The sequence below is a fragment of the Blennius ocellaris genome, assembly GCF_963422515.1.
Source record: "Blennius ocellaris genome assembly, chromosome: 16".
In the NCBI taxonomy this organism is placed as follows: Eukaryota; Metazoa; Chordata; class Actinopteri; order Blenniiformes; family Blenniidae; genus Blennius; species Blennius ocellaris.
In genome coordinates, this window is record NC_137665.1 from 9,074,038 (window position 1) to 9,088,246 (window position 14,209).

At 40.5% G+C, this 14,209-nt stretch overlaps 1 protein-coding gene across 1 annotated transcript; it reads right to left on the reverse strand.

Moving 5' to 3' along the window:
* Positions 1–301: 301 nt before the first annotated feature.
* Positions 302–2,802, reverse strand: nptx1l (neuronal pentraxin 1 like; the record flags this gene model as incomplete). Its single annotated transcript, XM_080511170.1, has 5 exons — positions 302–469; positions 724–903; positions 998–1,242; positions 1,929–2,136; positions 2,359–2,802. The coding sequence occupies 5 exons, from the start codon at positions 2,800–2,802 to the stop codon at positions 302–304; spliced, it is 1,245 nt and encodes a 414-aa protein (XP_080367296.1).
* Positions 2,803–14,209: the final 11,407 nt, after the last annotated feature.

A 14,209-nucleotide genomic window follows, 5' to 3' on the forward strand; every position in this document is an offset into this window, starting at 1 on the left:
TTGAAGCACCACAGGATGCTGCAGTGTTACTTTTCAGTGATCAGTCCCATAGTCCCATGTGAGATTCTGGTAGGAAATCTATCAAATTGTCCACAAATGATGTTTTCAAATATCTATATCAATTCCAGAAGCTATTCACTGAAACAATCTCCTCGAGATCTTTCAATTTTTTTTTTTTTTTTAACGGATGCCGTGACAACAGTGGCTTTAGCAAACATGTTTAATTTTCTTCGTTTTCCCTGCAGTTCAGTTGAGCTGGCGACAAGCTTCAAATGTCCATTTCGAGGCGCCTCCGTAAATGTCAAGGCTCGTCTCCATCCATGCAAAAACGTTGCCCCACTTGAGCTTTGCTACTGCAAGTTGCTAGATTGTAAATCTCTCCTACAGATAGTTTACGATCCCAGATGTGAAAATTTGCCAGGTCTCCAACAAATGCTTGTGTGGCATCAAATCCTCCACCGAGTGTATCCTACAGTACAGAAAAATAGACTTGGTTAAGGATGATAACACTGTTGTATGGACAGGATTAAAATCTGCTGCAATCCTCTTGATTGATGCGTTATTCAAATACACCAGAGATTTGAAAATCTCACACTTGCTATGCAAAATCTAAGAATAGGCCAGATTAGTTCATTTTTGGATCTGATTTAGATTAAATATATATTATTGAGCTAGAAAAAAACATCCCGACCGGAAAACAAGCAAACTGAAGTTGCTCTTTACCTGCTCTTGACCGAGGATCAGTAATCCCTGTGGTTTGATAGGATGATAGGGAGCTAGATTCTCTCCACTCCCCCTCTTGACACCATCTTGGAAAGCCTCCCACACGCCATCACGAGTTGTCCACGTCACACAGATGTGGTGCCACTTCCCATCATTGATAAGAAATGGTAACTTTGCCACCTTGAATGGGGTCAATCACAACATTTATTAAAATCTGTAGCAACAGAGAGATTTAAGATTTAAAGGGGGGTGGTATCTATAGGTTCATTCATACCTTGTCATTTATCAGTATCTCCATTGGGTTGTTTCCCCATTCGATGAGGACCAACTCATTGGCTTGTCCAGGAACTGCATAGGAGAAAGGTGTGCCCACTCCTGGGGAGGCGTTGGATTTGAGCCACATGCACACTGTGAGCGCATACATTTCTGGCAAGCTCTTCTTCACTTTGGCGTACATGTAGTTGGTTCTCAGTGGAAAAGTGAGCTGGAATTTATCCAGGGGCCTGTTTTCTCTTTGACCTGCACACAGGATATTGGAATCAGTCTTCGATAGACACACCGGGAAAGTCAGCATCTGTGTATTTTTCTACCTTTTCATATTGTTAAACACTGATATACCACCCCAGACGCGCATATCCCGGGGATTTACATGGGAATTACAAGTTACACAACAAATCCAGTACAGCGACAGTCCAGATTTGTTTTAATCTCACATGTTAAACCCATCACAAGAGTAGAAATGCTGTTAACCATCCCTTTTACTTTTTCTTTCCCCTGTCAGAAAAAGCGTGTTCACGCTCTTCGCCATCAGATGAGTCCCAAACTGGGAAGCACACCGTGGTCTGAGTTATCAAGCGGCTTGGGCGGAAAATGGAGGGAACGGGACGCTTTCTGCATTTTTGAAAATACTTAATCTGCAAGAATTAGAGCAGGAAACAGCCCAATATCGGACTGCCGCAGCTTTGTGAGGATGAGTGCATCATTAAATCGTATGCTGTGGCCATTAAACACCATTATAAAATTGGAGAGGAAAATTTCCTCCTGTCTTTCGTTCTGTGCGCCCTCCAATCAAATCATTAGACTGCATCGACTCTTGTGATCATAACCGTGGTCTTGGTCGTTTTTGGCAAAGCATGCATGACTACACTGAGCAATTCTCACTTTTTTTGTGTGTTGACGCGTTAAAAATAACCCAAAACTGATACCTTTTTCCAGGTCGGTGATCCTCTGATGGAGGGAAGTCAGGGTGGACTCCACTCTGCCACGCTGCTCCGTCTCATTCCGGAGTCCAGGCTTTCCCTCCTCGATACTGTTCACTCGGGACAAAACCTGCTTCTCCAAGTCGTCGATTTTACTCTGAAGCAGGTCTTTGAGGCTGTTCGCCTGCACCGAGTTGTTGCTTCTGCTGAATTGCTACAAGAAGGAGAAACGTATTGGGTTTAGAGAGAGAGTAAGGGATAACTTTTACCCTGAAAGGTTAGCGCACTCCAACTGGTTGAAGTTCATTTATTTAGTCAGATTGTAGATCAATTAATTGGTTGTAATTATCGTATTAGGAAAAGTGCGCGCTTTGCAATTCAGGTCGACTGAGCTTTGCGCAGAGTCGCCCAAAGTATTGAGATAATAGCCGCCTACCTCCAGATTTTCTAATCTCTGCTTCAGCGACTGCAGAGTCTGTGATAGTTGCGTCAAAGTGTCAGCAGGCCCCCTCGACACATCCCCCATTGTGTTTTTGGTCCCACCGTCTTTCCTCCGGCCCCCCGGACGCGCGTCCCCGGGCTCGATCCCGCTCTGGCTCTCGCACCGAGCCAACTTTGAGGTCAGTTCCCTGATAGTCTCTTTTTGGTTCATGATAGTTTCTTTTTGCTGCAAAACGGTCTCCCGCAGCTGCATGACAGTGGTCTTCAAGTCATCCCCCGGCACACTGTTCTGCAAGGTGGCTGCGCAAATGTCCATATCCTTGGGCACGGACGTGCAAATGAACTGCGTCTGTCCGCCAAAGTCTTGGGAGGAACTCTCCCAAAACACGTAGAAAAATAGAAAAAGTCTCCAACAAATTCCTTTCTTGGTAGACCGCATGTCGGCGTCGGAGCTGGCTTGCGTTTAGTTTTGGTTAATGAGCCGCAGTGACTGCGCGACTGTGTTCCCCTTGTTGTTGTACTCCGCCTGTGCCGCGCGGCCGTTTATATAGAGCGCGCGCGCCTCTTGCGCAGAGCAGGTTCACTGCATCACGACCGGAGGGGAGGGAACCGTGCTGCCCCTCTTTAAACCACTCCACAAGCAGCGTCACAGTCAAGGGATGAAACAGATTTTGCTCTCAGGCTTCCACATGGTAAATCTTTCATCACTTCGACTATTTGTCATTTCTCGCCGTGTATTATTCATCTGGAAAACGCAGATTTGTAAGCGGTGGAGAGGGGTGTGCCTGCGTGGCGGGGTGCCAGGAGAGCCAGCTGGGTTTGTTTTGTGTTGGGTTGCGCCGAAAAGTCGCACCAACTGTCGGTGGATGCAGATCAGAAGTTGCAGCGATGTGCGGTAGTCTCCGCAGTTTAAGCACCAAGGACAGCTCCAGCCACTTCACACCCGCACCGAGCCGCTTCGCTTCTCTGCAGAGGCTGCGATCCTTCTGCGGTCTCCACTATTCACCTGATAATACTCAATGAATTCAGACAGTTAAATATGTTTTTTCTTTACATTTATTTATTTATTATTTCTCGGCTGTACATTTAAAGGGAGTCATGTGTTTTTATGGCCAAACTCACAGACTTGTAAACATTGTCCACACACTTACAGTGGCAATATTCTCTTCATAATACTGATATAATCATCTCAATAATTCAGTTTCTAAAGTGATAATCTCTCCCAAAGCATATTGCCTTATCCATTATTCAGGGAACACAATTGTACAATTTTTTTCATTGTCCACTTGCATAGTATTTATTCAGTCAGAGGTGAAAAGAGAAAAAAAAAAATTCCCAATATGTAATGAAAGCATTTTATCTCTCAGATGAAAATTGGTTTCGTGAAGATGATAAGAAGAGAGAGTATAGTTTGAGAGACAAAAGTCTGGATGTGACAAAAGGATATTAGGTAGGGGGGGGTGAAATGGATCATGACATAATTACTCTCATCCATACTAGGCCTCGGAAGCTAAATGGTTCATAGCTGCAGGTGCACCTTTCACAGGCCAGAAATGAGCACTAAATGATTAAATTGTTGTCAGGCACAAGAACCTCGTTTAAAAGCTGCAAAAGCTGCCAAGAGCATAATTTAAAAGATGGTGTAATATTACATTTAATGTAACAGTTCTGTTAGTGGGAGGAAGCAATTTAAATCATTGTCATCTCACCCCATGTTATGTCACAATAGAAGCTTTTGATTTGTTTATACAACATAACTTCTTAATGTGATGTAGGAATCTTGAAATGCTTTTTGTGAGTAATCTGTGTTTTAATATGTGACATAACTTTATGTTTTCAGACTTGATGAATTGCTATATTTATCATTCCCTGAACCTTTTTTGTGGATTAGATTCCATTTGAGTGATGCAGTAACATCCAAAAAAAAAGAGGTTTAGTAATTTTACTTTGTACTTGTAATCCAAGGTTGATAGACCGTTACTGATATTATGGGAAAATGAAGGTTAAGCCTCAAGGTGCCAGTGAAAAAGAAATATTTTCAATAGGCCATCAGACTCATGTGTAAAGGAGTTAAGGTGATGTAACTGTCCAGGAAAAGGTTGTCGCAGGAAAGCTGCTTATATGGACGAATTAAGGGATGGGATGCATAATGCAATATCAGAAAACATAGGTCATAAGTCAAGTGCGTGTACTTTGAGAGTGACCAAGCAGAATTTGTGCAAACCTTTTGGGTAGATCCTTTTTTGGGGTTAAATCCAACAAAATCCTGAATATTAAATCTATAGTAAAAACCTTTGTTGCATAATGAAGCCCTGCACCTTGTCTGAGTCTGGGCCTCCTGACATGCAAAGTGAAAGACAAAAGCAATGTTTTATTGTTAAAACATTTTTTGCATGCATTTATTGACCATCAGGTTACTGTGTACTGGTGATACAATGACACAAACTTGATTAATTTAAAAAAAGAGTACATATAGTATAATGCAGCACTTTCTTGATTTTAAATGTTAATGAGTGAAATGAACAAACAATGGAGCAGAATCTTCAGTTTTGAATTCATCCTTTTGTGTAATTGGGGAGAGAAGCACAGACACTATTTACCGTGTATGAGCAGATAGGCCCAGCTAAACGTCCAAACTTTGCTCTCATTACAAATTCATTATTCAGGGCTTCCCACACAAACAAGTCTTAGAGCCATATGCTTAAAGAAGAAAAAGCTTCTGTGCTCTTCTGAAACATGCCGTACCTTTTCCCATCACCTACCACTCTCACCACTCTTCCTCTCCTCCTACAGTCGTGCAAAAGCTTTCCTCAAGTACACACTCAAAGCATCCTGTTGTTTTCAAGTCTTTTCAGTCTCTCAATTTAACATTTTCTAGTGTGAATGCTACAAGTTCAGCCAGTGAGCATATTGCACTATGCTCTGACTGAAAAAACCCCCAAAAACAAACAACAAAAAAAACAAGTAACAGCTGTTGAATATATAATATTGTTAGGCACGGTGTGCATGAAATAATAGAGTTTGGCTAAAATGATTATTCGTTGTGCAAGTTATTGTGCTAGACATGACACGAAAACAGTCTACATTGTGCAAGATTCTAATCTCATACAAGGAGCTGCCAGCAGACTGTTTTATCACAGTCCTACGCTCTGTATTGCTCTGGTACTGTGAGAGCCGGGCCACCGTCCACCTGTTGTGGTGACCAGCTTCTACTTAATAATGCATTCAAACAGAGGAAATGCATTTGCCAACACTAGGGATCAATAGTAGTAATTTCACGTGTTGGCATCACGCCCTGACTGGCTTCCTTTCCCTCATTTCTTCCCTACCTTTTGTTATCGTGGTGTGGACTATTGTGAGGAAAGGTATCTAGTTCCCTCTGAAATATATTGTACTCTTAGCTATGGATGTTTGCCCACTGACCTTATCGGGACTTTTTTATATTTACCTCTCTAAAACATAACAGTAGCAGCACAAGATATTCCATATACCAAATAGAGGAAGAACAGCAAACATTAGCAACACACACACACACACACACACACACACACACACACACACACACACACACACACACACACACACACACACACACACACACACACACACACACACACACACACACACACACACACACACACACACACACACACACACACACAAAGCAAACATAACTAACATTGTTAACTATTGTTGACATTTCATTGAGTATTCACCCATGCAGTTAAAATAACTGAGTAGAAGCTGTGGTATTTTTAAAGGCAATAAGGGCATAGAAATGTAATATGACATACATAACTTATAATGCCACAATAAATCTGAAGCAGCATTGTGCTCATGTTCTATTTATCCAACAAGGTATCTGCCAAAATTAGCCTTGGCATGTACTCCAGCTAGTTATGACTGTCTTTTTTGTGATTATGCTGCATGTTGTCTTCAGTTGTTGGGACTGCCTCTGTGTCGAAGGCAGAACGTTCAATGGTTCTGTTTGTGAAGGACACATACGATTGAAGAGAGTCGGAGAATACTAATATGGAAACTATCACAGCTCAGTATGGATGAAGGCAGGTTAACCCCGGTCTGTCACAGATTAAGCAAAAACACACTCACAATCACACCTCCTGGATATTTGGAGGCTGTATTTAGTCTGTTCCAGAAACCTAAAGTAGCCGTAGAAAGCCCACACATGCACAGGGAGAACATGCTCATTTCACTTCAAAACCTCCCCAAGATTGAATTCAAAGTGGGAAGATTCTCACTGACAAATGTAAAAAAAAATACTATCCAATATTCAGTTTGTTTGGAGGTTTTTTTTTATTCAGGCAAAGTTTTTGTATGGCCTCATTGACAAAAGTAAACAAATAAATCCATTTTATTTATTTATTTCTTAACCAGAAACAAATGTTCCGCAACACATTTTCTCAGGCTCAGGTATTGAAAGAAATCCCTGTGCCAAACTGAAAAACAAAACAACAAAATGTAATTTGAATAATTTTCCATCCCATTTAAAGGAAGCTTTTTTTTCAAGTAAATCGTCATAAAACACGACATCGCGGGTCTTTATCACTCTGCTGTCGTCCAACCAACAGCGTCATTAAACCACACCTGCCTTATTTGAGCAAAACCAACCAGAAAAACAATAGTAACACCTCGAGACGTTAAGCGTTTAGTTGTTGTGATGTAAACTGTTCAATTTCAGAGGGAACACCAATACAAAACTCTCAGATAATTACTGGATGAATTTGTTATTTATATCAGCAGAACCTTAATTACGATGCCCAAAGCCGTCTTCTCCACACCAGAGGAGGAAAATAGTGTCATTGTAAGGTCACTTTAACTTGTGGCATATGGGTAGAGCAGGGAAAATGTCAGGCAGTTACTAACACAACGTATATATAAAATTAAAGAAAAAAAAAAAGAAAAGGGGGAAAAAAAAAGCCCAGAGAGGCTAATTAAGGCAGCGACATTTTACTCATAGTTCCCTATCACTTCTTTGACTTATTTCCCCCATGATCCCATATACAGATGGAGTTTTTCTCAGTGTATTGCTCTTATGTTTTATTAAGGGTTGAGATTTAATTATATTTTCTATATGAACCAGCCAAGCAACCATTTAAAATTGATTCAATGCATCATCTCACTTTAGGATCATGTTCTGTGCTGATAAGGCAGAATTGTCTTTTTGCTGTAGAAGAAAAAAGGAAATTTATGGAAGTCTGCTTTTTCCCCTTGGTGCAAAGAATTTTATACTAGTATTTCAACACCAAATCTTCCAAGGCACTATTGTGAATCAGTCAGCCATTTTTGCAATTTCTGTCTTTCTATTGTCTCCATATGGCTCGTTCATCATCTCATTCTTCTGATCTAATCAGATCTGATCTAAAATGCGAAGCACTTGCATATTCACAGATACTTTATGATCACTATTTGGGTGTGGGAAAGCAAGCAGGCTCGTTGTAATATTCTCAGAGAGCCGCAGATTGCTTTTGCTGTCAAGTGCATGTGTGGATTTTATAGATCATCAATTATGGTTTTATCATCTGTATATCTCAGCACTGGCTGTGCGTTTATCTCTGGTGGAATGCAACTTGACTTGCTGCTGTAGCTTTTACTCCTCACATGCTGCTGATCTTCTGAAATAAACTAATATTATTCCCCGTTGCTTTTGAGCTGATTATCATAAACTCTTTCATTGCATTTCTTTCTGCAACCTCTGAGCACGATGCAGCATGGCACTGCAGTAGTTAGCACTGTGACTAACAGCGCTTCTTGATCATTAGGCCTCTGCTGGAACGGGGCTCTGTAATTCTTACAGCATTTTATTGCAATGTGCACATTAACATCCTGTAAAATCTGCATACAGTAAAATGTTGTTAATGCAGGACTATGGGGAAAAAATATATATGTATACATATATATATATATTTTTTTTTTTTTTTTACAGTGGATAACCATCCTATTATACCATCTAGAGTTTTTGCAAAAATGTGGCTGGATAAAAATCATATAACATCTAACATTATTTTCAAGTTTGAATGTAGTGCACAGGAGCATTAAAAGTGAACAAACTGTAAATAAAATGTCACAAGCTGTACATATACTGTAATAGTGCTGGATCAGAAAATATACCCAAGCCTCAATCTGCTAGTAACTTTTTCTTTACAGTCTTACCATGTGTACAAGTGACTCTTTTTTCCACTCAGCCTGGAGTGGACAAATGACCTGTACGTTGCATTTCATCCTGTCTCCTTCAGATGTGACCCTACCTTGGATAAAGCTAAAGGATTTGATGGATGGATTGGGAAACAATTTAATTATCATGGTAAGCATGATTGAAAATAGCAGTATAGGGTCACTTTCCACTGTGTTAATCCCCCGATGATGTCACTGTGGTGTCAGTAATTCAGATCACTTTGGCCCGGCCCCGTATTGGCCAGAACTGCTTGTTAGAATTCAACATATTGCCACACACGTTCTGTTGTACCATTTGTAGCTGTTATGATATTACAGCATCTCAAAGTAGCATAACAATGTTTTAATTATGTTGACAAGCTGTTATAGATGTCTGCAACCCCACAAACCCTGAGGAAATGTACTATAGATTCCAGTTCTCTATCGGTGACTCAGAGAAGTTGCTTTCCAGAGCACATTGATCTCTCTTCGGCTTGCTTGTTGCCCATGCTATTGTATTTGACTCTTGTTTTGGGATGGATGCCGCAGCCACAGTAGGCTTTCATCACCTGGAGGCGTGTTACATTATGAATTAGGCATCAGACATCCTCAGGTTCACATCACAAATGGCCTTGTGGATTGGATCTCAGCCTCGGCTCAGATTCCTACAGCACAGTTGAAGGCTGACTGCAGGCTCGCTGTGTTGCTCACAATTATCGCCTCAAATTAAATAGTCGTTGTTGCGTTCAGGGAGCAAAAAAAAATTACTTGCTAAAACAGATTGCGGAACAATTTCACAATATATCACAAATGAGGCTCACTAAATCCTTATTAGGAATTCATGTTGAATTCAATCCAAATCAAAATGAACACATGCACGAGACCCTACATACTGTATGCACATGATTTATAGATTTCTCTCTCAGACCCTGATAATCCAAAATTGGTTTTCTGGATTGCATACAAAGTGACGGATGTATGTGAAGGTTCAGTATAATGTACAAGCTGTATGTTAATGTTATGTAAAATATAAAGTAAATTCACACGATGCAGCTTAATGCAGCTTTGATCATGCTAAGTTGGTATTTTCTTGACTTCAAGTACATGTTAGAAAAAGGTAGAAAATGTTGACTCTATGTTTGCAGCATGTGTCCCTGACATAAAGCAACTAGCCAGCCATGAGCAGTGTGTAGGTGGGTGTCTCATGCTTTTGTACCACTCGGCTGTCAGAGAAGCTATGGAAGCATGAAGCACTGTCAAGAGATGCAGTCTAATGAAGGGATGTACTCTGGCTGAACAACACAAAAGGAATATGACTGGCTTGCTCAAGGCCCCCCGTCTGGCACCTTCTTTCTGCAGGACAGATTGAACACATCATGTTCAATCTCGACTTACACGAAAGGAAAAGTTGGAGACATACAGGAAAAAGTTACTCATGATTATTTGACTGATAATACCAACTAGTAATGCCGAAAGATATGGAAAAAATGGATTCTGCCTGCTAGAAATGTAGAGTTTCTATAGGTTACTTTGAGAAAATGTAACTCAGAAGCTATCTGTGCATTGAGAAAACATGCAACATATCTTGAACACTTCAAAGCGTGTTTTTTTTATTTTCCAACCACTAGTGTGAGCAGAGATTTTCAGAATATGCTCCTGCTTCACTTCCACTATAATGCATGTTTGCGTGCCGTGCTGCCCTGGTGAGCCCTTTGCATACCTCCATCTATACAGGACCGAAGTTTTTTTGTCTATCAAGCATACCAAGGTCTTTGAAAGAGCAAACTCATGAAATATGGTGATGTGAAGTACAAAAAAAAAAATTTTCATCTCTATTTGGCTTCCAGAGTGAATGACAGAAAAGTCAAGGTTAATTTGCTGAGGGAATAAAAGAGGTCCAACTCACAAAATCCAGAGAAATTGAAATTGGAGTGATGCGAAGGGTAAATTTCTTTCATATAATAAATGTCACTCTGCAGTAGAACCGTGAGAGTATCTAAATGTGTAGGAGAAAATAAAGTGAAAAACACTCGTGCAAGAGTCGAAATCAGAAAAAAAAGGCTTATTGGAGGCTCTTCTGCATGCACAGAAATCCCTGCAAAAACATTTGTATCCCTTTGAGTCAGTTTGGTGGAAGTCCCAGCAGCACTTATACTGCAGACTTGCAGCTACAGTATCTTTGAAGAGAGACCAGTCAGTAAACACTTGCTCTGTATAAAATATGCAACGCTTTCTCACACAGTGCTGATTGAATCTCAGTCCGTGTTTGAGAAGGAACTTAATAGCTTCCTAAAATCCTTCTTTTTTTCCCCCTCATCTTTTGTAGTTCATCACCTTTCTGGTTGTGTAACATTCCGACTTTGTGCTGGATGCTCTTTACTAAACAGTAACAGCATCAAACTAGTGTTTAAAAGTGTCAGTTTTCCCTAAAGGAATACACAGCAGTGCAGATTGGTCAATTCTAAATGTGGAGTGGGAAAACGTTTTACTAGATGTACTCATTGATTTTTGACAGCACTGTTGTGCTGGTGCTCAAGCAAGAAACAGTATAACAAAGCACAATTCAACAGGCTCTTCTCAAACAGTTTTGTATAAAATAAACTCAGTATGGAAGTTTGGATAATAGGTCACCATGACCATGGTTTGTTTACCAGAAAAACTCTCTTGGCTAATCTTAAAAGATGAGATGAAAATGGTTTTGAAAGCAGAATACTGTCTGTTTTAGACTGAGCATTTACATCAAGAAAAAAAAAAAAGGTAAAACTGTACGCAGTTAACGCATCTGATGCCATCTGATCCTGTTTGTTGGACCATGTTCAGCTCACACACAGCCTCACGTTAGTCCTCATCAATCCATGTTCATAAACATCATGAGTATTAAATGCTTCCAGCTGTGTGTGAGGTCTCAAAATCACGCCATTGCCTAGGATGGGACTGCCTGGCCTTGAACTGAATCACAGTAAGCACAGGGATATAGCTATGATGTAATATGGGGGATAATCTGAGACCACCAAAGTACGGACGCATTGATTTTCCAGTAAATCAAGGTTGGTGTGTGTGTGTGTGTGTGTGTGTGTGTGTGTGTGTGTGTGTGTGTGTGTGTGTGTGTGTGTGTGTGTGTGTGTGTGTGTGTGTGTGTGTGTGTGTGTGTGTGTGTGTGTGTGTGTGTGTGTGTGTGTGTGTGTGTGTGTGTGTGTGTGTGTGTTTTCCTGTCTCTAGTTTTCTGTGGGGAGTGGTCGTTGCTTTAACAAGACAAAATGGGCCAATAAAAGAGATCTAGACAGTTCTTAGAGGGAAAATAGTACAATATCAGATTTAAATCTGACCACAGAGACTGTAAAACAGGGAAAGCTTTAAGAAGTTAGGGTGAGAAGTGGGGGGAAAAAAGCGTCTTCAGTTGTCTGAACTCTTCTCCCCACAGAGGAGTGCGGGTGTACAAAAATATTTGCCTGTACTTTCTGACACAAATTTAGTATTCCACATAGATGTGAGGCTGGCTCTTCCCTGAAAAAGGTTCGAGGAGAGAGCCTTCATGTGGAGGCACAGATCTCACTCTTTTATCAATGCACTGAAGACAAGCACGCACGCACGCACGCACGCACGCACACACGCACGCACGCCCGGTTTGAGGATGAAGATGAGGGAAAAGCTGCAAAGCACTGATTTATGCATTGTCTTTTAGACTTTTTTTTTTTTTTTTTTGGAACAAGTTTCCAATCAGAGTTGCCGTTTCTTTCTTAAATCTGACCAGGCTTAAAGTTTTATCTGAAAACAAATTGTTTCTTGGGCACCTAAAAACTTACTGTTGCAGGAGTATTTTCTTGCTTAATTTCTTCAAAGAAAGTACAGTGTGTGTGTTTGTGTGTGTTGGTGTGTCACTGTGACTCTACAGAGCATCAAGAAATGTACAACACACACACACACACACACACACACACACACACACACACACACACACACACACACACACACACACACACACACACACACACACACACACACGCACACACGCACACACACACACACACACACACACACACACACACACACACGTTTCTCAGGCCAGAGCCAGAACCCCTTCTCACACAGCAACATCAATAATACAACTGAACCACACCACCACCACCACCACCACTTGCTTCTATAAATAGTCCTCCTTTTTCCTTTAATATTTCATTTGCATCTTCTATCTCTCTCTTTTGCTTTCTGCTTTTTCTCTATTCATTGTCTCTAAATAGGTGATGAGAGAAGATGTCGACAACGAGTCTTTGCTTCTAACTTTCCCACTTACTTCCCATCAAGTATTCAGACCTCCCAGATCCACAAATTTCTGCAAATTGCTGTCTGCATCTGTATGGTCCAGTTGTGCCGCGCTGCTAGCCTCATTGTGCTCATCGTCAAGCTTGAATATTGACCTGAACCATAATTTATCATATAAGTAAGAGAAGAACGTTCAAATTTAGATGATGAAGTTAGATTAACCGAGAGGATACCAACACGTTAGGAAACAGTTTGGTGTAACAAAGGATAATTAATCCTGATGAATAATACTCTTGTCAAGCATGAGAGTTTTTTTCAGAATAGATAGGTGTTCCTGTGATTTTAACATTTCATGTATAACACTTAAAAATGTTTCTCAGAATTATAATTTCATAATTTTGACCGACAAGGAGAAGATTTGAATTTCATACATAGTTGTATGTTCTTCCTGTGGAAGCGTTTTCTTTCCTCTGGTATTGTGTCTTTTACAGGATCGATCTTCGAACACCTTGATCATGTAAGTTGGTATTTCTGTATCTACAAACAGGCCCAGGCCACATTTTGCATTGTGTCCGACATGAAGCACGTTTGCCTTCATGATTATGGCTTGTTGAGCCCGTTTACCAAATTGTGCAAAATACTGGAGGCAAATATGCTGGTAGATAAAATGTGCATTGTTTAGAAAATGTGTTTGCATTATTTAAGATCGTGTTTGTTTTTGAAGTGGTTGATGAGAAGGTGTAAATCAGCTCAGCCTTTAGCAGAGGCGCTGCTGTTATTTCGGTGAGAGGCTTTTCCTCCGCTGGCTCTGTTCAACTTTTGTTTACAATATTGTAAAATATTCTCTTTTTTGTACCCCTTCTTAGGTCTTGATAATCTCCCATAACTGAGAGAAACTCAAATGTATTTGCTTTAACACTGCAATATGATGGATGATTTTCTCCACCAACACATTCATAATTATTATATCGCATTTTATTTTGTGCTTGTTGAGATGATATTTTTTGCTAAAACAATGACAGCACAATCTAATTTAGCAGGCTTTCTACATAATTTTATTAAAGCAGGCCTGAAGTTGGAACAACTGACCAGTTGTACCAGGTCTTCATGGTTTGGGTGCCATTTCCACGGGACTGTTGTTACTAAGCATGGCCCTCACAATATCACATGATACAACGCAACTCAGTTTATTATACCATGTGGGAAATGTACTGCAACTGTGATGCTACCCGGTAAATGTGGAGCAACTTCTCCAGAGAAAGTTTCTACCAATTTATTCGATCGATGCTGTAAAAGAAATGTAAAGGACATTGACGGCATTATAGGTAACTTTAATGATGGAAGCATCCAGACTGATGAAGGATAATGTTCCTGTGCACAGAGATGCCGAAATCACTGCAGTCTGTCAGACTGTC